Genomic DNA, 27162 nt, shown 5'->3' on the forward strand with positions numbered 1-27162 from the left:
AAATCTAAAATTGTTTTGTAGAAAAATTTTGCTAACTCTGTGCAACTGACCCTGAACTTCCCTGCTGGCTGACATGACCAACATGGCTAGGTAACCAAGGAGAGCAAGATAACTGAGTTGAGCCAAATTATTAGTCACTCATCATCTGTATTTCTTGGGGGAAAGGGCCAAATGTCAAATCATTTTTAACTTGCTAACTGGCAGGACAGTTAGCCACATATATGTAGGCTTTTAATATGTAAACTGTTAATAGGGTTGCCCTTGCTTATCTGCTGAAAATCACTCTGATCTTCTGAACTCTTCTGACTTGTGTGTGCATAGTTGTCTTCGGGCTTTTCAGTGTGAGGTGTTCTGGGTAATCAAAAGTTAATAATAAAATACTTCCCGTTCTTGAGTCATCTGTGTAATGCCTTTTTGGCTTGGAATTCTTGTCTTTTAGTCAAAGTGAATTCTGTCATTGATCTCTTCTTGTTTGCACTCTGTCAATATATATAACTTTAAACACTGTATTTACTTTTTTTAATTGCCTTTCTGCTTAAGAAAGTCATAGGCACCTTTCATGTAGAAAAAAACCTTGCGATTAGGTGCCTAAAATAGCAGTACATCTTTTGACGTAACATAAATGTAGAATTAAGGTTCATAAGAGTGTTTTGAAACTGTTTGCTGGTATAAAACACTTCAGAGTACAGTCCGGCTTTTCACCAAAAATCAGTTAGATGGTCAAGTCAACAGTACAAAGACAAATGAAAAATTGTCAGAGGGTTTTTCAATTATGTTCTCAATCGTCATTAAGAATAAAAAAATGAGTTACTTTTAGAGCTAGGTATTTACATGGATGAAACACAACATAAAATTTGGAAGTAATTTACTACTTTGCTAACAAAACATATCTAAAAATATTAGAACTTAGGGAACAAACCTGCACGTCTTTGATGTGATAGAGGTGATCGGATGGAATGGCCGATATTTTGCAAATGTGAGAGACAGGTGAACCTCAACCTTGTGCAAATCCCACTGTACGGAGGCGAAACACAAGTGCAGGTCTTTGGGCAACTGCCAACCCCACAGCAGCTTTCTGCTCTGCCGTAGTAAACCAAACTGTTCTGGTTATGTACTGCAGAGCAGCACTATATTCCTACTTAATTTAAAGCCTAAGAACACCTTTGAGGTGATGTCATGACAGAAGAGCAAAGTAAAATCAGCTGTTACTTTTGCGAGCTGCTAGCACGTATCTCTATGTAGTTAAGGATTTATTTATACATTTTCTTTAGAATTAAAACTAAACAGAAGAAGAGAAATTAACACCTAATATTTGTATGTAACAGTGCTAGTAAATAATGAGGGGGGTTTGCAAATTTTCATTTAGATAATAGGTACACTTACAGGGACTTTTGTGATTATTTTCTGAGGCTGTGGTTGCTGTCCATTGTTTTAGGTAGGCACCCTTTTGTATTTTGCCATTTATTGCCCCCTTTTCTATGAACGATGTATCTCTTACCAGTGCATCTAATATTTTTAAAATACTACACTGGGAAGGTGCTTCTTTAAATTGGAAAAGAGACTTGCCATGCTGTTAAAGAACAACAACAAAATCATAAAATTTCCATGATAAAGTTTGATATTTCATTACCTGAAACTGCTTACAAACTATAGGGAAACTTGGAAAATCAATAAATTAAAAGCTGCCCAAGTGTGAACAGAACCAACTTTTCTATTCAGGCTGTTTAAAAAAAGTTAATGATAATTTTAAAAACAAATATGCGAGCCTAAGGAGCATCATTAAGCAAGCCATACAAAGCTATAATTTACAAAGCTAGTGCTATACAAAAATGCCAGTGGATAATTTATAGATAGGGGCTGGCCTAAATTTCATGGTTAATACTTGGAAGAGTGGCAAAATACTAAGGTGATGTCATCATAAAAATCTGAAAGCAGAGGAAAATCATTTTAACAACACAGTCTTAAGAAAAAAACATTACTTTCCATTCTTAATTTTTCTTTAAATCTAATTCCCTAAAAAAGTATAAGAGTATACTTACTTATGAAAGACTCCACACTGTCCTCTCTTTAATTAAATACTTACAAAAAGTAATCTCCTAAACAAGCAATTAGACAATCCCCAAAGAGAACCAGGAAGAAACACATCTTGCACGAGGCACAGCATGTGAACTTTTCAGTATGGGTATTTTATACCCTGCTCTGACTCTGTCACGTACAGTGTTCTGTCTCCAATAACAGTCTGCCATGGGCCATGGCTTCCTTGCAGTGAGGCACTTGTACCTTCTACTGATATTTTCTGCTGCAGGGAAAGGATGGCAGCTCTTTTCTGTTTTCTGCTGTGTATTGAGGTTTAGAGGAGAAAGAGAAAATAATAGGTTACCTGAGGGGTAACTGGCAGTAGTTATAGTCATCGTTGGATCATTCTGTTTACAAATGGTATTCCTGTGGTTTTTGTCAGGAGAATAATTGTATTTTAAAGTTATTCTAACAATGCATCAACTTGGATTTATTATTACATGCGATTTTAATGTTTATTGTTTCTATTCATATAGTGATAAGCACACTATTGAAATTGCAATAGTAATAGATAATATTGTATTTTCCAATTTATAGGCTTTTGAAATCTTTGGATGTTTTGATTCTAGTTCTTTGTCATACAGACAGTGTGACTGCTGACAAATTTTTAAACAAGCAGTTCCCATTCCCTTCAACAGGAAATGTTAGGTTTTTGAGTCTGAAAAACAATGACCACATCATCAATATAACGGCCACATTATCCAAGTTTAAATAGATTATTGTTTTTTAAAAATATATTGACAAATTAATTTGCGAATAATTGCTTCTCTAGATGCATTTATTACACTGAGGGTAATGGTCTGCGCAGTGAGACCTTATTTCACAGTTGCTACCTATTCCTCTAATTTCCTGATTGAGTGAATTATACACCATGGACCAGTTTCAGCAATAAAGTAAAGATTGCCTGGAAGAATTTAACTTTGATGGTAGTTGGGTTAAAAACAGTATTGATGTTATTCTGAGATCACAGTCAGTGTTTCTCTCAAAAAGTTGGTTTAATTTTCTGTGGGAGAAGTGGAATAGTGAGGAAAAACAAGAAAAGAGGTGTCAGTATTTTAGTTGCTTACTAAAACATCCTTGTATCTCAGAATTCTCTTTTACAACACATAATAGTTGCTAAGGTAACCCATATCTAATACTAACATATTGTTTGAGGAGCGAATATAACCTTAATTGTTAAATAGCAAAATGTCCTCTTCTGACTTTTTAACTGGAATATAAACTCACAAAGGGAATTTTTACTCATCTAAATTCAGTCAAATTATATTAAGTTTATGGTGATGTACTCGAAATGACAGTTTGTCTCCCCTCCCATTCCACAAGGGGTTCGTGCTCACACATCCTAATTTGTTCATTCAAATCCTCATGTTTGTCCAGCGGGACTGCAGAGATAATCTGAAAGATGCAAAACAGCTTCAAATTAAATAGTAAATAGTAGAAGAAGGCTAAGAACATGATAATACTATCTTCTTGGCAATTAGATATCGTAAATGTATAATTGTTTACAAAAGCAGAAAAGATTTTTCCCAAATACTAGATTGACTCTTTCTTCGGCAACGCATGGCAGTCATCACAGCCAATTTACCCGACTTGTTTGACAAGTGTAAGTGTAATTTATGCAGTACATCTCAATTACGTTTCATTTTTGGTATTGAGAACCTTCAGAATGGGTTTCTATTCATATCTAAACAAACAGCTCATCTCATGGGGCTTCACTGTGTAGGGCAGGTGGAAGAAATCCCACCAGAAGTAGCAACGCAGATCTCTTCAGTGAGTGTTCTTGACCAGTGTTTCCTTGCAAAGTTGCTTTTTTTTTCCCTGCTTCTTTTTTCCCCTCTTCCTGTCTGTCCCTCAGGCCCAGAAAAAAATACACTCTGTGATCAATGCTTGTAAATAATGCCTTCTTAATATTATCTTACTTTATTTTCTTATTTGGCTTATTTGTGAAACAGTGTTTTTGTCAAGCATTCAAATGAGCAATTTCAATCATATGGTTTTGAAGCACATTTTCTGTCTTGGTCGAAGGATAAACTTGTGGTTAGACAGTATCTTTCAGTCTAGTACGCTAATGCAGCAAATAACTGTGTAATGCTGGGTTCAGCAGAATGAAAACAATGTCTGCAGTTCACAGAAAATCATATTTTTCATGGGCTGGAAAATTCAGGGGGAACCAATGCCTCACACTTTGGCTTTTTATTTAAACTGATAATAAACCTCACATCTAACCACTTCCTAGATTGCAATGAATAGCAGCCTGTGAAACCACAATTAATTAAAGCTTAGAAAACCACAGTTTTTGATGTCTATGTTCTGTAATTAGTTCTATCTATTCTACATGAAATCATCAGCAACACCCAGTATTCCTGAATCAGTGAACAGGAAAAGAAGACACTGAGGGAGAAAATATTTTAAGTATAAATACAAGTGAAAAAGTATGTTTCAGTGTGTAAGTATTCATTTACAAATGGGTGTTAAAAACCCTTTTATAAAAAGGGTACACGTGAAAAATAGAATGAGCAATGTCTTTGCAGAAGGCTTTATAACTTGTAAAATTATGCCTTTGAAACAAAAAAAAATACTTGCCTACCTTAAATGTGATAGGTAGAACAGTACTCTGTAAATGAGCTAAAATTGGTGCAGCATTAGTGCGTGGTGCTTCCTTTTTTTGTGCACATAAATATTTTGACTTTGTAGCTTTACAGCGTGGTGAATGTGCAAGAACAGAGAAGTAATGTGAAAGGAGATGCAGCTGTGTGCACGCAGAGGGAGATCCCTTGAAGTCGGTGTGATAGTGCTAGTAGTTCTGGTTGTAGGATTGGGGCCATAATCAATGCCTGAATAGACTCATTTACAACATTACAAGGAAGATTAATCGCCTGGTTGAGAACATAAGTCGCCATGATTTTTCCATCATTTCTGTTACAGAGAGTGCCATCCTTAGTCATATTATGTTAGCAAGCCCTAATTAATGTAATTTTAAAAACAAAATATAAATCAAAAGACTCGATCTAGTTGACCAGACCAGTTAGAGATAATTTCAGCCACATCTGTGGACAGTGACAGTGTTATAACCAAGGATCTTCCAGGCTCAATGGAAGCCGACTGATTTACTAGCAGTCTTCAGGAGAATGAGATTTGCTCTACAACATACTGGATTTTTTAATACTATGGGTTTGTTACGTGGCAGATTTCATCTTTCCTTCTTTTTTTTTCTTTACATGTGTCAAGGAAAGGGCTGAGAGGAATTGCATGTATAAAGGCAAGCATTATATATTTATGCATTATATTAAAAATAATTAGACTGTTTCAATGATTTATTTTTTTTGATAACACCAAGAATCAGGCTGAGGCTGTTACTTGTAGTACTGCCTTAAAATTCAGCCTATTCTATTTTAATAGATTTGTTCATGCTGTAAGCAGCACAAAATTTCACGGGAGCCTACTAGAAATAGAATGAAGTAGTCTGCTTTCAAACCATCTTTAAATGATCCATTTTAAATAGTGGCCATAGAGATTGAAAAAGTAGAGCATGGCAGAAATGCATCTACTTTTATTTTATAGCTGGTGCTAAAACCATCTTCTTAAACGGGTTATATCACACACTATTTTGAGGCTTCAAAGAAATTGTAAATGATACTGCCAAAGGAGCTACTGCTGCTCCCAAGGGACCAACTTTTATTAAAAACCCATGGCTCCCTTGTTTTCTTTATGAGAAAGTAGTTGAAGTCCAGAATTGGAGTAGTTTCACTAATTTTCATATTCTCATGTGAGCTAAGGGCTTGTGGGTTGACATGCAACAACAAAAAACCCCCATATTTTTCTACCAAATAGCCTATATATAGGTATACAGGCATGCAGTTATTGCTTTTTATTACAGCATTAATAGAATAAATCTAAAGGGTGAAAATGTGCAAATGGAGGTACGTATAAATGTACAAATCACTGAGGAAAAAGGTGTATTAGAGTTTGGTTATGTATACAGAAGAGTTTGAGGCATAGCTAGTCAATAGCACAGATTTTAGAATAATTTAGAATTAATTTGTTTCTAGAATTCAGCATTTCCCTCGGCATAATTTTACATGTTTTCTAGAAACAGTGAGGTTACCAGATAAATGATGTGTAATGCAATCACAGAAGTGCGAGGTTGGAAGGGAACTCAGTGGGATCTTTTCTGAGCCATTGTCCTGGTCTAAGCAGGGAGTAGATAAACAAGCTCATTCTTGCTAGATATTTGTACTGTTCCTGAAGTTCAGGGATGAACATTTCAGAGATTTCCCTGATCATCTGTTGTACTGCTTTATGTAGTATGAAATTTTTTTCTAACATGTAACATAAAACTTTCCTGTCATTGATGGACTAGGCAACAGCTGATCATCTGATGCTCTCTTACATGTTTGTTATCACATCTCCTGTCAGTCTAGCCTTGTCTAGATTAAAGAAACTTGTATCACTCGATCTTTTATCATCGTTCACGTTTTCCTTTCCTTCTTGTTTTTTCCTCTGAATGTTCTCTTTCTCTCTGCCTATATCTTACAAGTGCTGGAGATAAATCTGAACACTGTATTTCAGCTGAGACTTCTCTGGCAGCTCAGCAGTCGAGCTTTATGTTGCTGTTCTGAATATATCTGAATGAGATTTGCCTTTTTCATAACAGGATCCTATTGTCTCCTGTTCAGGTTTTGGTCCCCTGTAATGCTGTTTTTTCTACTTCAGGACTTCTGTACTTATGATTTTGTGTTTATGCTTTTAATGTTTTACTTCTAAATGCAAGGTTTTTTTGAATGTTTTTCTTAAATTTCTCTTACTAAGCATACTTTCCCAATTAATTTTGCCTTTTACTTGTTGTGTAATCACATATACTATGCTTGTGTGCATAATATGTATGAAAGTATAATGAGGTAACATGAGATGGGAATTAAGAGATATAGATAGTGGAAAATATGTAGGTAGAAGCGATACAGCTGAACGTTAAGAGTATGTCAGGACAACATTACGGTTATCAGTATAGAGCTATAAAAGCTAGCTCACAATTTTTAAGTCTGGCTTGTTCAAACGGTGTGAGAATCTACATGGGCAATGTAGCCATGGTCTCTACCATGCTTTTTGGGTTGTGACATCTATGTTACATATAAAGCAAACTTAAATATGACAAACAATACAAAATATTTTTCTTCACAAATCTTAAAATATGGTCGGTCTCTAACACGTTTGATGACACTAAGAACTGATACATGAGGACAGAGCTGAGGTTCCTTCCCTGCAATGTAATGTTTTGTTCAAGGACTTTCTACCTTCAAGGCAGGACAAGCTCTGATTTGCAGTCCCTGCTGTACAGGAATGTTGGGCGTGTTCCTTTTATTGTGATATGAAATGAACAGAAACCTGTTGTGGAATGCAATTTAACATGTATACTGAAGGATCAAATGAAAATTGCATGTACTGTAGAAGTCATTTTCATTGTCATTGCCAAATACACTTTCCAGTTGTAACAAACAGTCATTCCTAGTGTTTAATGTTTGATGAACCTCCTGTGAACCTACTGGGATAAGTAAACATTTTCTTAACAACAGCTACCCATTTCTAACACCTAGAGGGAACTTAAAGAACAGTTCATTCCCTGACTCCAAACACTTGCTGTTGTTCCATTTGAATCATAGAATCATTAAGGTTGGAAAAGACCTCCAAGATCATCGAGTCCAACCATAAGCAACCATTTGCTTAAGCTTTTTATAAGTATGCACGTATTTTGAGTAAAATGAGTAATTTAAAAAAAGGTCTGCAAACATGATGTCCTTTAATTATGGCTGACCACATCCCCTGTCATAGAAGAATGTACAAAAATGTTTTTCTATTCAGAACAGCTGCACTTATGTTGACTATTTATTCCTTATAAACTACTGTCTGTCAAGTAAGAACTAGAGCTTTGTGTACAGAACAAAAAAAAAAAATCCTTCTGTAAATCATAAATGTAACAGATGCAAGTGTGTTTCCAGTATGAATTTTGGGTGTGTATATAAATGAAGTGAGTAATAATCACAGTAACCCTATTTGCAATAAGATTTGAGAAAACATTCATTGTACTATATCTGTGTGCTCACTGCAGTCTGATTGTGGGAATCTCTTTTTGCATTGACCCATTTGTGCACTGAGGCTCTTACATCACTGCTTGTCCAGTTACAATGATATTCCTCCTTTTAGATGATAATTTCGCATTTTAAGCATAATTCAGATTGTTCTGTTGCAAATCCTTCTCCTAACTGAAGTAAAAGCTATTCTACGTTTCAGCCTACAACAGATGTGTATACAGGACTTACATAGAATCAAAGTTTCAGTGAAGTAAGTTAATCTGTGGTGGGATTCTTTTGGTTCTCCCTTTTTGCTAAAGTTCAACTAAATCTTGGAGCCAGGGGTCTCTGTATACTAAATACGACTTTTGATCTGAACTGTAAAAAAAATTATTAGTGTCTCATTTACAAATACTGAGAAGAGAGATTCTCTTCTTGCTCTCTTTCAGTATTTGATATATAATTCTTTCCCTTCTAGAAAGGAATTGCGGGTGTAACACAACATTTATCAAAATAGGACAGTCTAGAAAATACCATTTAATGGACAAAAATATCAGTTGCAATGCTACTGTACTGTATATTAAGATGAAATAATCACATTGCAGGACTTTCTCCAAACAAAGATTTTTATGAGATTGGAGTGAGAGAAACTGTACTTCAGTAAATTATTTTGGGACTCCATTTTGCCTATACACAGTCTATTTTCAGTTGTTTTCAGGAGGTACTTTGTATAAATACACACACACACTTTGACTCTTTAAAATGTGTATATAGATATTAGTATTGCCCACGGTCTGAATTAGACTAAATATTTTTATTAGGCATTCAAATAATACAAGAAAGAAAATTATCTGCTGGGTTTTAACTTTTTTAAGTTGCAGTTACAGTCCTTCTATGTGCACATGCATGAGGTAAATAAACATCTAGTTAGTTTTAAATGTATTGCATATGTTTGGTTTGAGAATGTTATAATGGAAGTTTCTGTGAAGTTCAGAAATCAAAATATTTTGCAGTTGTTACTAGGATACAAAAGGTAGACTTCCTTTTTCTTTTTTATGTATATATATACTTGTATGGAGTGGGGAGAGCTCACTGTCAATTTTGGTTAAAGTCTCATGTAGAAGAGAGAGATGTACAAACAAGAAGATAGTGCTCACTAAAAATTAAGGTTTTGGAAGTAGTTATGGTTTAGATATTACTCTGCTACAAGGATACTTTATAGGAAGCAAAACCCAGGGATTATATACCTAAAATTAGTTTGCATATCTACAGTAATCTGGAAACAACAAAAAAGACAAGTTATTTGAGGAAGGGAGTCTAGATGAAAACTGACATACTGATTTCACTTTGAAACATTTTATGCCATGGAGATAGTCTATGCCATAGCTTGTTCCATACGATTAGACCTGATTCATTACAGACTAACTGTTTGTTTTTAAATGTTCCCTGTTCAACTCAGTACATCAGGACATGCTTTCAGAATAAGGCTGAGTGTTTGGCCACTGAGTCGTAATATGTCCAAGTCATGAGAGGTCTTGCATGTCTTTGAGTCTTCTATCTAGAATCTTATCATTCAGTACTACGGCCACAAATTCCTAATGTAAGCAAATATAGTACAAACCCATGGCAAAGGTACAAAGGCATCAAAACTTGACTCCTCTTGCAGCTGGCAGGCTGAATCTCCAAGCTTTATGGATTCTAGTGTTTGCAGGAGTTGTTCGCTTCGTGGTTTGAGACGAACCACTTTGAGTGGTTCAAACTCACAGTTTGAGACTCTGGCAGTTGCCAGAGATGCTGGCGACACAGCTTTCAAGCGGAATTGTTTATATCTCTTCTCTCCTTAATGAACCAAAAGAATAAATCAGGGAATGAAAGTTCTTGCCCAAAAGAATACAAGAATCACTGGATCATTTTGTAGAATAAAAATACTTTCAGTAGAAGACAGGAGAGAGAAATCTAGTAATTTTGCAGTGCTTATGAAATCCTGATGAAGTAGCATGCACTGCTTTGGTGAGACTTACCAGATGCACTGCAAAAATCCATAATTCCATGCAACTGCATCCAATATAGATAGTTCTCTATGTGTATATATTTCCTAGGAATAGAAAACACTGCAACTACCATGACTGACAATAAGGTCTTCCATACAATACAGTACTGTGAGCATTAGTTTTCTTCTTATTGCCTTTAAAGTGAGGTAGTGTGGATTATTGTTGATACATGTGATCAGAGGAAAGAGCAAAATGTATTCTCATACATATATATACACACATATATATGTATACATATATGTGATTATAGGTCACTAATTTATTGAGAGAATTAACCAAATCACTAAAGGTTTTTTAAAATGGCTTCCAGAGGTTATTGCTATTGATGCCATCCTCTGAGAGTTTATGAACTTGCTCTAGATATGTGTCATCTTTGCCTTGACAAGAGTGGCTCTCACACCTATGGTATGTATTTCAAAGGGTGTCAGGGTGCACAGGCTTCAGGCAAAAAGCTGCAATTTGCCAGGAGAAAGCTGATGATTAGTGACTACCTGCGCTATTTTCATGCTGCTAATTTTCTTGAGAGCATCTCCCTGTTGTTTCCAGCACAATTAGGATTCCAGGGCTTCCCTGTGACCTGCACAGAAACTCCGTTTGGGGGAATATTTAAAACTTTTTAAAAAATAGATTTTTATCTCAAAACTTTAACTTGAGGAAATGTTAGGTTGCTTCCGACACTACTTTTACACATCTTTATTCCTTTATTCACACCTGTGACAGGCAAAGACAGAAAGGCACAAACGCATTCACTTTCCCTTGTGACCTTTCTCCTGTTGGCGGTCACGGAAAGGATGGTAGAAATGATGCACAATCTGGGAAGCGATGCTCAAAGTGCCATAACAAAAATGCTGATGTAGAGTTTGGAAAGCCATGTCTCTCTGGCTTTAAGATGTAAATTGGTGCAAGCGCATGGATACTCAGCAAATAAGGTCCTCTGTGAGATAAAAGGAAAGCTCTGCATGCATACGAAGAGAGTCTGGACAAGCTTTTGATAAGCAGTTGTAACACAATATAAAACCAGAAAATTTAGGGAGCCTGTGAAAGGCAGAGAGCTGGAGGCCCAGTAAGGAAAGAAGGGGCTGTCATCCTGCATTCTGGATCTCATGTGCAGTAGCTGATTAAATTGAGGAGGGTTGGTACCCCTACCTGTATGTCATTTGACTGGCAGAAGTTACATCCCTGAAGTGAGGATGCATGTTTACTTCAGTGCTGCTGGAGCTTAATTTACCAGACTACTTACTTAGCAGCGCTGGAGCTGCTGTGTCTCTCATGCAACCATCCTTGCTGTTGTGACAGTAACTTCAGGTAAAGAGGTAGGAAGTGCTGCAATGGATGGGAACTGTGCCGGCCTTCCTGGCTTCCATCTCTGTCACATGCAAGTTCACACCCTTGCCTTATTCCCCGGCTTTGGCAGTCAGAATTGATTATCTGCCTTTGCTCCTTCTTTTCTTCATTCCTTTGCTGGAGGCACAAGAAGAGGATCCTGGAACTTGATTTCTCTGCTTAGGTGGTTGCGCACAGGCACAGCTACAGATCACCTCCACTGTCTTCTACGTTGCTATTTGAACAGGACTAACATTTTGCATAGCAGTGGCGCAGGTTAATGTTGCACAGGGAAGATGTCTTTACAAGTGACAGACTTTTACAAATGTATTAGCTTTTTTGTACTGCATACCTGTGAGCAAGTAAAAGTGTGCTTTTTCAGGTAGGTCAGGATTTCTAGAGGCTTTTCACAGTTATTACTGCATGTACTTATGGGAGAAAAGAAAGAGCTATTGTTATGCCAAGAAGCTTCCATGTCCTCAGGGCAAACTCAGAAAGAGTTGGATATCTGCTCTCCCTCATAGCTTCTAATGGTGCTAATAAGAAGGGCTACCTGTGATTATAAAGGAAGAAAACAGGCTTTCTTTACTGTGAGTGTTACGAGAATATGCATGTACTATTAGTTTCAAGAGCGTATCTCTAAATCTAAGCAGGACTTGGAGTGTTCCTGTAAAATAAAATAAACTGTAAGGGTATTTCATTAGAAGAAATGTGTCATTTCTTTCAAAGTACTGATCCTAGTTGGTTTTTGGAGGAGGGGAGATTCCTCTGAGGTTTTCTTTGTTACAGAGTCCCTTCTAGTCTGATTAAACTATACTGATGTTTAATAGTTTCTCCAAACTGTGACAGCTGATGAATGGATTTTCACTCAGAAACTGCTTGACAATGTTTTCTTCAAGACAAGAAATGAAAAAAATGGGGATTTCTTCTGTGGGGAAGGAATTATTTTAGACATATTATTCACTACTTTTAAGTGTTCTGTCATGCCAAGTATTTGACTCACTTGTTTTTGTTGTCCCAGTCTTAACTCAGTGATTGTGTGAAACATGAAATTCCTCACTCCTGGCTGCAGCAAACTAACAAAATTACTTCTTGCCCCTCCTTTAACTGGAAGAGGGTAGTGTCAGTACCTTGACAGTCCTATCCTATGAGACAGGAGCAAAGGGGAGGCTTTGCTTAGATCATGATGTTGCTTAAGAGCTGATCTTGTGTAGATTGTAGGTGAGTGCTGTTTTGTTCTGAGTCGTTTATCCTTGGAGCAGGTTCAGTGCAAGGGAAGAAGAGATGGATAGTGGCAGAACAGGAAAGGTTATAACATACAGTCTCATATCCAAAGTTTTACCCCTTATCTATCTAAAATACTTCTGGATTCTTCAGATAAACCAATAATGAGCATCTAATAAATATTTATTGTATTCATTCTCTCACAGAACTTGTAAGATCAAGGAGTTGCCTCTGTGCTCATTTTACAGATTTGATAAGGCTGTGTTACAAACCTCCATACTATGAAACTCCTGGTGCCAGAGTGAATCTAAAAATGTTTGAGTTAGCAGCTGCTGTGCTTTTGGTTGTGATGGCTTAGCTGTTGGAGGTCTGCACTGTGAATAAGACTGCGGTTAAAGAAAAAAGAAAATGAGAAATACTCTTTTTCAGAAAGATTACTTCTTCTTTATGATGCAGCCACGTACACAATCATGCTGACGTAGCAAGGAGGTGCTACTGCCAGATGCTTTGCACCATGAAGCTGTGGCCTAAGTACTATGCTCAGGATCACACAGGAAATATGTGTCAGAACAAGAAACTAATCACAAGTCTTTAAGCTAGGCTATGTACTAAATCATCCTTTAGGTTTGAGCTTCAACTAGGTAATTTCAAATTTATTTGTTGCAGTTTTTGTTCAGATGTACTGCTTCACTGATTGTCGCCTTCTTATTCTAAGTATAAGAGTGTCCTACCCTTTCCCCTTTGAGAAAGAGGCTAGATGGAGTAGCTTTGATTCCATTAACAGGGCACAACTAGCATTGTGAGCACCCTAAAATGCATTTTACTCCCTAAAGTTCTTCTGGGGTACTGTTGTTATATATAATCTTCAGGGCTGGATAGTTTTGTGAAGTTAGTCTTTATATTATTTCCTTCCTTTTTTCCAAGCCCATATCTTAAACTGTTGCCTAAATTTGGTCTGTTTGCCTGTCTTTTATGCTTGTAAACACCTTAGGGGATTTCTAAAAGGTATTTGTTTTGATAGAGTGAAGTACACATACAATATACACATACAATATAAACAGACCTAATGAAAAATCTGTTTGATCCAATACTAACTGTCATTCTTGGCTGTTCTACAGGGCAGCAGAAGCCCTGTGTTTTCTGCTCTGGTTTTCATCCTGAATCATTTTAACTAACAGTAAAGATGCAACTGTTTGGCTCTATCTTGGTTTTAAACATGTTTATTCTTATTAAAGTAAATTGCAATTGTTTCCCAGGCACAAAACCAAAAACCATAGTGTGTTTTGTTTACTAGAGGAATCATATTAAAATACAGAACTTGTTGATGTATTTTTCAAATCTGTCTTGACAGAAATTATTCATGTTCAGGCAAAAAAATAAAAAAGGTGATTTCAAGACTAAAACATGGTATTAATCGAGGATGTGCTGCTATGACAAAAAAGTATTTACTGTCGATTAGTATTTATTGTAGAAAAGCTTGGAGAACGTCACTTCCCAGTAAGTGGTCTCCATCAGGAAAGTTATTTTGGATAGCTGCTATACCTAAACAAGTGTCTGCTATCTTGGGTTATGTCTCCCCTGTCGGATAAAGAGATGTCTGTTATATCAAAGGTTGATTATGTGCTAGCTGACCCGTTAGGGGAGACATGATATAGTTCTGTGGAGGGAGTTAGGTGATGCCAGCTATAGAATAGATGTACAGTTGACGGATAGCTACTTCATTGTAAGATCATCTTCATTGTCTCCATCAACATTGTGCAGCAAAACAGCTAGAGCTTATAGGTGTTCCTCCCATGAGGCTTCCACGTCACTGTTCTGCAGTGAAATTGCATCTCTGAGACCTACTGAGTACTGATGTTGGTAGCACTGCACAGAGAGCAGCTTGACAACATCAGTTTGTGTCAGGCATGCAGGGGGAAGCAAGGGTCAGAGTAGGAATGTCAAGAGAGATATAGATTAAATTCTAGGCACGTGGATTTTTATCTGAGATTATTTAATTGGAAGGAATTGTAATAGAAGTGATGGACTTGCTATAAAGGGAGGGAAAGTTCCATTTAAGGAGCATTTCAGCATTTTGAAGTTGCAACTGTGATGTTACATTTCAGAGTTATGCTCAAGTTTTGTATTTGCTTGTTCTAAAAGGTATGTCCCATCAATGAAGTTGAGTTTTAATTTCTTGCATTAAGTAATTTCTCCTGTTATCTTCTCTGAGAGTAAAACCTTACTGCAGGTGTAAACATTGCCTGTAGAACACAAAAAAAACCTTTAAGAAAACCAAGTGAAATTCTAAATTGTATAAAATTCCAAGATATAATTTTACTCAAAGGAAGGAGTACCATTTATGCTGCCCTGGAGATTCTGTCTGAAAGGTTTAAATTATAAAATAAGTAGTACCTATTTGCAAGTGAAAGCAACCTAGAGTATAATTTGAATTACCATTTATATTAAACAATTTATCGAATTGAGATTTCTTAAAGGTTATTATGTTATAAATTAAATCATTTATAGCTTTATCATATCAATTATCTTTAATCTTTGGTACATTTTAATTACCATTTAAATTGACTAAGTTAAGAAATTATTGGGAAAAACATTCTTAATCTTGAGATTTTAACTACTTTATTCTAAAATGTTCATCTTTGAAGTTGTACAATTTTTCTGTTTCAATTACTTTTTCTTTATGTTTTGGTTTGCTGTAAGAATGATTAGAAAGTGTTGACAACTTTAATTGTATTACCATTAAGTGCAACAATTCACCATTTTCTCATAACATTTTAACTCAGGCAAATGCCTACCGAATCCAGAATAACATAAATTGGTGGGTTAGTTCCTATATATGTATTGCTAAGCATGCATGTTCTAAGTTGTAAGTGTGGAAGTAGATTCTAGACCAATGGATTTTCATCTGGAATCCATCTATTTCATTAGCAACAAAAATTCCCAGTAGAAGTGAGACACTGAAGTAAATTCTTCAGCTCGAAACAGAATAGAAGATTTTTTTTTTTTTTTTTTTTTCTTCTTCAGGTACTAGTTCTACCATTTGATCCTTGTTTTGTTTTTCACCTTAGCAAAACCCTACACCTTCAAACCAAGAAACGCGATGGTTACAAATACATCATCATGGAGAAAAACAGGAGGAAAAATTTTGGAATATTTATTTTTTTTTACCATCTGAATTATAGTGTCACAGCACTATTTCGAAACTTGCTGAGTAGCATGTTTTGCTAAGAGCAAATATTTAAATTATAGACCAGAATCTGTTGCTTTATTATCATAACCTAATAGATGGATCAACATGTTATTATTTTTAATGTGGCCAGTGGAGAGAAGAGGAAAAGAAATATTTTAACTGTTGAAATCCACATTCATCCAGAATGGGAAGAAATTACTTCACTCGCTCTATTGGAAATGCTGCTCGATTAGCAAGATGAAAATATGATAAAGTTAATAGTAGCAGCATACTACGTTTTGCATTATCTTCGCAAGACTCCGAGTTAAAAAGCAGCACAAATCATTCTAGTGACTGCATTTCTTGAAAATGGAGAGAGAAAAACCCATGAAGCAAAAAATAGGAAGGGCATGGTGGTTACTTCCATTTGCTGCCCTTTCAACCACACATTTAGCTGAAACCAAAAATGCATATTTAATAGAATTGAGAGCACAGAAAGGAAAATGTAATTATTGGTATGAAAAACAGCTATCACACAGGCATATGTATTTTAGAAAACTGCTGTTTAGTATGTAGTGTTGCAAGGATTATTTTATTAAACAATTTTTTCCTGCATAACTGTTACATTTCTCATCAGTTTCTCCGATCATTTTGAAAAGGTAAAGGAATACAACTGATTTGACATTATAGATGGAAAAAATTACAGTATGTATACACTTCACATTAGAGTACTGAGAGTGCCATTTTGTCACTAAGTGGTATGAGGATTTTAAAATATAAATATAAATAGGTATAAATACATATTAATAAATATAAACAAATATAAAAATATATATGTAAATGTTGTGCAGCACTAACAGGCACTGCACAGGGAAGGGACGAGAAGCATGTTAGTTCACTTATTGGAGGAACATTCAGTCCTTCGTTCTTAATATTATGTTGTAGGATTGTTGTAGGAAAATTCAGCAAGGGACCTCAGGAGGTCTCTAGTTTAACCTCCTGCTCGGGGTAGGGTAGTTCTGAGGTCAGATCCCTGCTCAGGGCTTTATCCAGTCAGGTACCGAAAGCCTCCAGTGATGGATGCTGTGCAGCCTCTCTGGGCAACCTTTTCCAAAACTTGACTGTACTTATAGTGAATAAATTTTCCCTAAATCTTATATGGACCACACTTGAGAGCAGTGATGCATGTAGCAATGCACGTCTGAATTCGAGATTTCTTGTCCTTCCCATCCCCTAAATCAGCAGTATGTTCAAATCTTTCTTCATCCTTTTTACATGGTCCAGATAAATTGCTCTAGAGTAGTACTGCGGACATAATGTCTGTAGTGATGTCTGCCTGTATAAAAGCCTAAAGAAACTTATGGTGGTGCAGCAGCAACTTCCTGCTCAGGCTTCCCTTCCCACCTTTTTTTATTCTTTTGAAAATACGAATCAACGCATAATTTTTAAACAGATTGTACAGTGAGCAAAACCAGAAGTCTCACTTTGCTTGAATCGCCTGTCACTGAGAACCCCTGATCCAGTGAGTTCATCAGTGAGATTTGTGCTGTGGGAAAGTACATAGACTTTTTCAGTACTCAATTTCATCATTTAAGTACTTCTGATATCCTTGGGATCACTTTTTTTTTCTTAAGTAAGAAATAATTATAGTAATGCCAGATATTGTTATTACTCTGTTAATTATTGTTTAACCAGAAACATAATTCTTAGCATTGTATGAAACACAACCGGTGCTTTTTTCCATCTATAGATGAGAGCAGGAATATTTGCTGTCTTTGTACTAGGGTATGTTCATATTTTACATTGAAAGACAAGACGCCAAAGATTGTGGTGAAGTTTCATAGGAAAGGCAGCATGTGAAATGTGTGTTTCCTCAGACTTCTAGAGGGTTACAGCAATTGCCTGTAACGGGGCCATATTTTCAAATCGCTCTTTGTCCTATTTCTAAAAACTTGTCCGTCACTCAGTGAATTTCTTCAAAGAACAGGTATAGCAGCATGCTATCTTCACTGCTAGAAACGTAAGAAGTGGGAAAACTGTCTAGTGGAAGTTTGTTTACACTTATTGCTGAAGAATAATTAGGTACTTTTTGACTCTTGTCATTTGTCTTATTGAGTAAACTGTACATTGGAAACAAGCTAGCCACTTATAAACTTTCCCAGCTATGTAACTTCATAAAGTACAGCACTTCATCAAAGCAGATCCATTAACCCTCTGACTGGTACTCTTCTCTCGGCTTTGATTGCAGCACCACACAGAAGCACCTAGCCCATCATTGCTACCCCCATCAGCTTTACCGTTAGATGTATTAAACAATGCCGTTGCTGGATTTAGTACTGTGGAAGAACTCATCCGGTACCTTGAACCAGATCGGTGGCAACTGGATTTGGAAGATTTGTACAGGCCAACGTGGCAACTTCTTGGAAAGGCATATATTCATGGGAGGAAATCAAGAGGTAAATTACTCTTCTGTCTGGCCTTGCAGCTTTCTACGGGTATGTTTTCTCTTAACAAAGAAACAGTAATTAAGAGCATTCTTCACCTGGAATTTTGGTTCCAAGAAAAGAATATGTTAGAAATACAGCAGAGATCATTGTTGTTAGCTCTTCTCATCATTATATTATCTGAAAAAGGACAATAACTAAACTCAAAACTTAAAGGAATTTAGCAGGATAAAGTAAGAAAGGGAAAAAAAAAATAAATAAGCAGACAGGGTAGTTTTCTGTAGGGAACCTGGGAGATCTTTATTTCCACAAAGTAGCAGGGCATCTTGGCTGGGTGACATAATCTAACTTTGTGGGTTTCTTTTTTTATGGATGGCAAAAACTTTATTTTTCGTTTGGGGTCAGTAATTTCTTACACTTACTGTATCACATGAACGATTGGTTTATTTCCTTAGAATTGTTCCAGTCTCTACGCCATATGAATTGAGAACAATTAGCTAAATATTTCTCTTCCATGATACCTCATGAAATCCCTGTGTCCATGTCCGGTTTGATCATGCAGTTGTCAACTTAATCAGATGTAGATTATGTATTTCAAGACTTGTGGAGCTATTTCTTGTTCAGCAAGTAATTTTCTTCCATCTACATTTGACATTCATGAATTTTCTACCACATATCATCCAGATGCTGCCCACTATTTCATGTTTATGGATTTCATGTGGACGGATAGCATGCAGGCAATACCTCCTTCCTTGCCCCACCATAAAGCATGAAAATGAAAACATGAACATAACTTAATAGACTCCTCTGTTGACAAACGTAAACTTGATTATCATCTGGTCAGCAAGAAAAGGGAGGAAGTAAAACCTTTCATAACTCTAAATTTAAGTTTTTGACAGCTAATTCTTGGATCAGAGCCTAAAAATCAACCCTTCTACCCTATCTGTATTGCTACAGCAATATTACACAGCAACTAAATCAAGAGTCAAAGAGGAGGAAATCTCTTTAAAAGCTTTCAGCAATGGACCATGCCTTTCAGGTAGTCATTTAACACTTTCCTAATTAAAGAGATTCAGTATTTGCCAAATGTATGCCATAAGCATACAGTAAGTGGGAGAAAAACAAAATGTAATTTGTGAAATCTTACATAAACTAAAATGCAGGTGTTGGATAACATCTATATAGACAAAAGCAACTCCCTGCAAGACATATCTTAGAAAGAAACTATCAGAGTAAATCTTTTAGAGACTTCTAATTAGACGCTGAAATAGATTTTTCCACTGAATAAACATATCATGGTATTGCCACATTTATCTTTAAGATACCACCCTCAGACTGCATTACCAAGTGTGTAATGTAATAGCCTGAGGCGGAAAGTATGTCCAGTTGAGAGGACATAGTATTAACTGTTAGGTCTATTCAATAGATAGGGAAAGCAAACCTTTATTTTTTTTCTTTTTATTTTCTTCTTCTTCTTCTTCTTTTAATGTTATTCCTTCTAGTAGTATGTTTGCTGTATTTAAAAGCTTTTTTAAGAAATGTTTGGGAGAAGTGCCTGCCCTAAAATGTTTGTTTTTTTCAAACTCTTTGATTCTATAATTAGATCAGTTTTATTTTTGCAATATTTCAGTGTAAAAGGTAAATTACTCTCCTACTTTCATAGACAAACATCAGTTTACATCTAGATTAAATGAAAATGTAATTAAAAGTGTATGTTACGTTATGTAGATAATAGTATTGTCCTCTACTCCTACTTAATAATTCATATGAAAAAGACTCTATTTAGACAACCTAAATTCCACAGAACTTCTGTGTCTGATGTTTTCTCTGGATAAAATGCTTCCAAAAACTTCTAGCCAGGAAAGAAGTAACACCAAGTTCAGAGGCTTTGATGTCTAAATATAGTCCTAAATTCTTTTATAATATTAAACATACTTAAAAATAAAATACATTTTGCTGTGAAAAAAAATGATCCCATCGCTTCCCACAGAAATCTATGCATAATCATTAGACCATATTCTGAAGTCTGCTTAAGAAGAAGGAAAGAGTCACAATCCAACCATAGTCCTTATTAGATACTTTTCTCGTATAGTTATGTGCCTTTTTTTTTTTTTTAAACTCCTTATTTGGGGTTTTGTAACAGCCCTGTCCTATTGTAGAAGCCAGTACAAAACTTACACCCCCAGGAACATCTCCAGGGTGCTTAGGAATGAAAACCATCCTGCTGCTATCTGTGCCCACACACAAGTGCCTCAACCAGAATTTGTTTCAGTGACTTTGAGAGCAGCATCCAGCTGGAAAATTGTTTTGGGAAAGAGGGTTCCCTGTGCTACTCGACACACGTCCCAGAAGACGCCTGACAGTTGCATTGCTAACTGCAGAACACAGTTACTTTCGGGCTGGTGTGAACATGGATTACTTCAGTTGTATGTGTCAGTGAAGGCACACTTTTGAAATAGACTTTACTGTAGACCTACCTGCATCTACATTTTTTTCCTCCCTTTTTTTTCCTTCTCCCCTTATTTTTATTTCAGTGTTTCCCATTCATGTGTTACTGCAGAGCCTTCCATTCCTCCCGAGCTAGTGCTAGACAAAAGAACTTTGACTGTTGTGTCAAACATGATACATGAGTGGAAGCCAAATTGAAGGAGTGTTTAAATGTTCACATTATAACAGGTACTGTAACTCAGTGCACTTGGGAAATCCACATAACCTTTTATTGTGGTTAAGTAAACACTTTTAAGGGAATATATACATTCTCTCATCTAACTTTGTGCCCACAGTGTGTTAAAATAAATTTTGGACAGACAGATACTCTTTGAAAAAGTAACAGCTTCATTCACACACTTCAAAGAAGTGATTATATAAGCACTAGATAAATTTGCCACAGACCTTTTAATGAAATTGAATGACATAAGGTAGGGCAAGGGTTCATTGTGAGGTATAATAGCAATATACCTTAGTACATTGTAAAGCATGGAAACCAAACATGACATTTTTCATCTCTCCTGAAGCCTGTTGTAACAGTAAGGCACACTAAAATCTATCTGCCAAGAGCTGATTGGGTGTTCTTCCACAGAACCTTTTTAAAATTTGGGTCTGCAAGTCTGAGGGGTTCAGTTCAAATTCATTCCAATTTTGTGACAAAATGTGTAATACACTTGCAGGTCATTTCAGTGCATTGCCTTTTCCTCTGTGTTATAACTACAGCTAGTATCAGGAAATGGATGCATTCCTCAACTGCTCCCAGTAGGCAGGAGGTAACAGAGAAGCACAACGCCACACAGGCATCTCTCTCCCGCTGGTCAGTGGGGCTTGCTGGAAGAGGCATCAGTGCCCAGCTTCCGTTTTCAATTTCTCATGGTGAAGGGCTGAACAGCAATTGTGTTAAGATGCATAAGCTTAGCTTCTTGATATTCACTGTACCAAGCATGTCAGCCTCTGTAGAAATCTACCAGTAGAAAGTATTAGCAGAACTAGCATTTCTCTCATTGTGTTTTAGGCGTTTTATCCTCAATCAGACAGTTCACTTATTATATGTTTGAAAACATAACAGGAGAAAGAAGTATTCCATTCTTATCCAGAGTCCTTGATTAATGGAGGTAGACATGTCCACCTTCTAAATGACTCAGCCTAGAGCTATTAGCTGATCAGAAGAGCTTAAATCATTTCTAGTTTCTCACAGTGAATCTCTCCCCCGGAAGTTTTGTCTCTCTTTTCCTCTGCTCCCTTCTCAGCTTTCTCTAAGGAATGCTCCTGCAGTGTGGGAGGCAGGCTGGAGCTCTATCAGTAACTTTATTGGAGTTATTACACAGTCCTTGCTTTTAAAAATCAGATTGTTTATTTAGGAGCCTTTGTTAACCTGATAGTGATGGAATGAAGTGCCCCAGCTTGGCATTCACTGTAAGTGCAAGGAGAGAAAAGGCTTCAGTGTCCTTTTCACAACAATAAACCCTTACTTCTGGATGCCAGTATATGGATATGGTTTGCAAATGAAATGTTTGAAGAAACATGGAATGAAATTGCTGCCCAAAGATCTGCTCCTGGGACAGTACTAGTGAGCATTTCTACTAGAGAAATGCAGCTTCTAAATTATCTTTACTTCTTATGTGTTTAAATAGAATTGAGAGGTATTATCTTGCCTTGATAGGTGGAAGTTCTCCTTGGTGACCTCTAGAGGCTCTTTACATAGTCAGTAGAGGGAAAAAAGGTCTTTCTCTAGAGAGTGATTCAGATCTGGAACATATTTTAGCTTTATTTTATATCTTTTTATTTATGAACTGCTAGCAATAACTATAAAGTATTTGTCAAGTAATATCAATGCACTGGGATTTTTTTTTTCCCTGTTTTCTTCTTGATGTAGCTCAAAAACTCTTGGTTTAAAGCTCTTTGCTGCTTTGTTCGAGACCTCTATTTCAGTCGTCTCAGTAGCCATATTATCATAGAGCTTTCTTTTTCTTATTTTCTTTTTTCCTTTTTTTCCCAGATAGAGTACTCCCATGAATTAGACATTACTTCTGTTCCTTAATGGTGGAGAAACAGTGCAGACAAAAGATCCCAGATCGTGATCATTATAGGCTAGCTTTTCTGAAATAAATGAAATTACATTGCTTTTCACCAAAGTAAAAAATGTATTTTTTTTTTTTTACTAAACCAATCCATTTTTTTCAGTCTTAACTGCCTCTTTTGAGGCCTGTTATTTCTTGGCTATGCAGCTAAAGTGAAAGTAAAGGAGCTTGCCCTGTTTCAGATCTTTTCATGAGCTTGCTCTTCAACCATTGGCATAGTGAAACTTCAGTGTGGTACAGTGGAACCAGTTTATAGGGAAACTGGTGCCAAACATTAATATCTTTAACTTGCACTTCAGGTTAGGTGCTTACAAGGAGGAGCTGTATTTTATTTAAGACACATCAGGTGAAAATGAAACCTAGAGAAGCAACAGAAATTCATATATATGCTGCTATGAAGGAGGAGGGGAAAAATGGAGTCTACTAATAGTTATATAGAAACACATACTTGTGCACTTATTTGTTGTCTGTACAGTATTCACCGATGATGACATACCTTCTTGAAGTTCTTAGTCCATAAAAGTGAGTTCCTCTTAGATATAAATAATTTGATTCTTTCTTATATTTACATCACCCTTGCAAAGAAGCAATAATTGAAATCTTAGCAGGTAAGAAGTTTGAATGCTTTATGCAAATGCATTAAAGGTATGTTTGGAGGTTTGCAGGATTCTTAATTGTTGTGTGTGTTTCTCCAATCCAAAATTAATATAGAATAGCAACACTAGAGCTCAGAGTACGAGTGTGAACAAAGGGAACTCCATTAGGGTTGATTTGATAAAACATTTATTGGAACATAGTAGCCAAAGCTTGCTTTCTTTAATTTGAACCAACTCTGCCAGAGTTATAAAATAATTGGTGAATACTCCTACACAACGATCATTCCATTTAGGTTTCATGGTATTCATATAACTGCAGTATTATACTTGTGTGCTGAACCTGTACCACCTGCACAAAAATGAACTTTCCTCAAGGGTTCTGCACTGCTGAAGTTGATTTACCACCAACGAAGTTGGAGTATGAATCAGAAAAGCACCAGTTTGTTTGTCTTTTTGCAGTGGTTGATCTCAACCTCCTAAAGGAGGAGGTGCGGCTGTATAGTTGTACTCCTCGCAACTTCTCAGTGTCACTGAGGGAGGAGCTGAAGCGAACTGACACCATCTTCTGGCCATTGTGTCTTCTGGTTAAACGCTGTGGTGGAAACTGTGCCTGTTGTCATCAGAGTTGCAATGAGTGCCAATGTGTACCAACAAAAGTCACCAAAAAATACCATGAGGTACGCACTTTTTTTACATTTGCATGTTTGGAAATACTGAAAGCCAATTAAGGAATTTATTTTTACTATAGGAATGCACCGATACTAATATTTTAAAAATTTTTTGTATTGCACTTATAGTAAATATTTTTTTACCATTTTAATGAGGTGTTACATAAAAAAAAGTAGTATCTTCCTTGTTAAAATATTTTTCTGTGGAACTATTAAGTCATTCCTGAGGTATTTGTTTACTGGTGCAGTTCAGACACATCACAACCACACCTCCTTGGTCAGCTTTCTCTAGTGGTAGATGTGAGCTTTATGAAGGAACAGGTATCTGTCCATTTCCATTGTTATAAATCTATAGCTAAAATTATTTATTATAGAATTATCTAATAATTCCATTGGGTTAACTATACTATTAGCCCTTAAATAAAATTAAGTAGAAATATGAAACTGCAAGACTCTCTTCTTTGATAAAAGCAAGTATCTGTTCAAGATGTTTTAATCAATTTTGTAAAGGGCTTGAGGTAAAAGCAAAAATAATAATTAGTGGGTGGAATAAATGAAGAAATTCAGCTGAGGAAAGCCTATTTCTTTTAATAGGCTTCCTGTCATCCAGTGTGTTTCCAGTCAATCTAGCTCATTCTCTAGGTGTGTGATGAAACACTTGCTGTTTTCTTGATGCTTGGCTTCTTCTCCTTCAGGTTCTTCAGCTGAAGCCAAGGATTGGCGTCCGGGGATTGCATAAATCACTGACAGATGTACCCTTGGAACACCATGAGGAGTGTGACTGTGTGTGCAAAGGGAATACTGAAGGATAAACATGATTTAATTGTGCTGTTTTCTTTCAAAGCACATTCAATCAATGGCTGATTCTATTATGGGGCTTGTGCATTATCTCCTTCTGTAATCTCAGTTGTTTGCTTTGGGGATCTTCCATCTTCAAGATTTACAGTGAGCTCTAAAAAGAGGAGAAGCCAAACTGGGATTATATGTTGTGTGACAGCTCTGTTTGGAGGCCCAGTGAAAGGATGGGAGAAAGGCATCAATGAGGGATTTAAAATATATGTATTGTTTTTGTCCCCCACAATTTTCTTGACAATACATGGATTTATAATTTAGGAGTAAAAATAAAGTTAGAAGGCTCGCATCACGGAGACTTGATCCTGCTGGCTGTCTCATTTCTACAGCTCCAGTACATCTGGCCTCTGGTTGAAAACACCTGAAATCTTTCTTTCTGTGTTCAACTACTCCTGTTGTATAAACTTGGGTTAAAACAGACTGTCTTGTTCCGAATTAGACTTAATTTGTCTAATGCTGGTAGGAAGGACTGGATTTTTCCATACGCTCTAGTAAAGCTCCTGCCTTTTAGAAAGAAGACTGGACAATAACGTGAGCTAAGGAAGCAAACATTGAAAAGAACAGTGCCTTTATTCTTACTACTATGGCTGATGATTTTTTGTTTGTTTGTTATTTTTTTATTGTGTACATTTTTATACTCTCCTTTTGACAATATAACTATTTGCTTTTCTAAACTTGTTAAATATATCTATTTTTACCAAAGGTATTTAATATTCTTTTTTTATTACAACCTAGATCAACTATTTTTTAGTTTTGTGAGACTTTAAAGCCAGATTTATATAGTTGGAGGAACAGAGATGTGGTTACAATGGGAAAGGAGCATGGTATCTTTGCAGTTTGTTGCTACACAGTGAAAAAATACTTTTTTTTTTTTTTTTTTATCTGGATGCACAGTAATAATAAACAGAGATGTGTGGATGAAGCTCTAAGCTTGCTAGCTCCATGACACTGAAAATATGAGAGACAGACATTACTATAAGTGGTTTCAGAAGCTGACTTTAAAAATTCCCTCTCTCCATTCTGGCCTTTGTTCCAGTAGAAAAGAAATGAGCGTAGATAGATGCATTCTGGCTTGTTTAACTCTTTAATTTCTTTAAAGTAGGATGATCTACAACGTAAGAAAAGAAGCCCAGTGGCTTGCAGCCTTCATGATGCATCATGGTCATGGGAAGGCAGCCTTTTTAATGTTGAAGTGTATGGTTTTCCATTGACGGTTATAGCTGTTTAAGTACTGTTCACTCACAGGATCGTAACACTTTTCAGTACAGTTTGATGAACTATGGTTTTGTTCTGTACATTATATTCTTTAACCAATACACTTATCCCACCCTATGCAAATTGAAAAGGAAACAGTAAAGTATTTTGCTTGTAAAATGCTTTAACATTATGCCTAGTTTATTTTTTTGACTATTGGATTTGCAGATTGTAATGAATCACCAAATAAAGTAATAATGCTAATTTTGGGAGAATAAATGTTTCTGTGTGGTTGCATATTTGTATCTGTTCAATATACAATAACAGGAAAAGTTAAAGAGGATGATTTTCTACTTACTATTTTGAAAGTCAGTTGTGAAAACAAAAGTCTTTTGTTACCAAGTCTTCCACTTGCTTTATTAATTTTGCTTTAGTGTAAATCCACAAGAAGAAAAAGGGGAAAGAAGGCGTATGATGCTATTTGTATAAACATTCAAAATGTTCAAAATTGTGTGGATGTGAAGCCATCAAATTGAAATAACAACTTCTGTTATTGTTTCCATCGTGAAAATGAGTTCTGATGAAATGTGGAGGTTTTTGCAAGTTGGTATGACTTTGATATCAGTTCTGGAAAATTCTCAGGTGGCTTCTGATTCTGTCTTAGCTGGTCTGTTTTGCCCCACCCTCAACCTCCTACTGAATACACAAAATATCTGGTGTAAATGTGGCATATAATTATCCAGTCTGAACATTAACCCTGTATCAGAATGCAGAATTATGGTCACATAAGAAACCTGGTTTACTTGAATTTTGAGTCTTTGACCAGAATAAAGAGTGTTTTGCAGGGAAGCGGGGGGATTTTTTTTTTTTTGTGTTAATATTGTCCTTTTTTTGTGATTTAAAGAGCTTTTGAAAAGCAAGTTGAGATAAAA

General features: G+C 36.1%; 1 protein-coding gene across 1 annotated transcript in view; it reads left to right on the plus strand.

Moving 5' to 3' along the window:
* PDGFC (platelet derived growth factor C) overlaps positions 1-26418 on the plus strand; it is a 138043-nt gene extending 111625 nt beyond the window's left edge. Inside the window, exons 4-6 of the mRNA XM_076336634.1 lie at positions 18157-18364; positions 23976-24193; positions 24880-26418. Of these exons, the coding sequence (XP_076192749.1) occupies positions 18157-18364; positions 23976-24193; positions 24880-24996 (543 nt within the window). The 3' untranslated portion in view covers positions 24997-26418. The remainder of the gene's footprint in view (positions 1-18156; positions 18365-23975; positions 24194-24879) is intronic.
* Positions 26419-27162: the final 744 nt, after the last annotated feature.

This window comes from Aptenodytes patagonicus, chromosome 4, assembly GCF_965638725.1.
Source record: "Aptenodytes patagonicus chromosome 4, bAptPat1.pri.cur, whole genome shotgun sequence".
Lineage (NCBI taxonomy): Eukaryota > Metazoa > Chordata > Aves > Sphenisciformes > Spheniscidae > Aptenodytes > Aptenodytes patagonicus.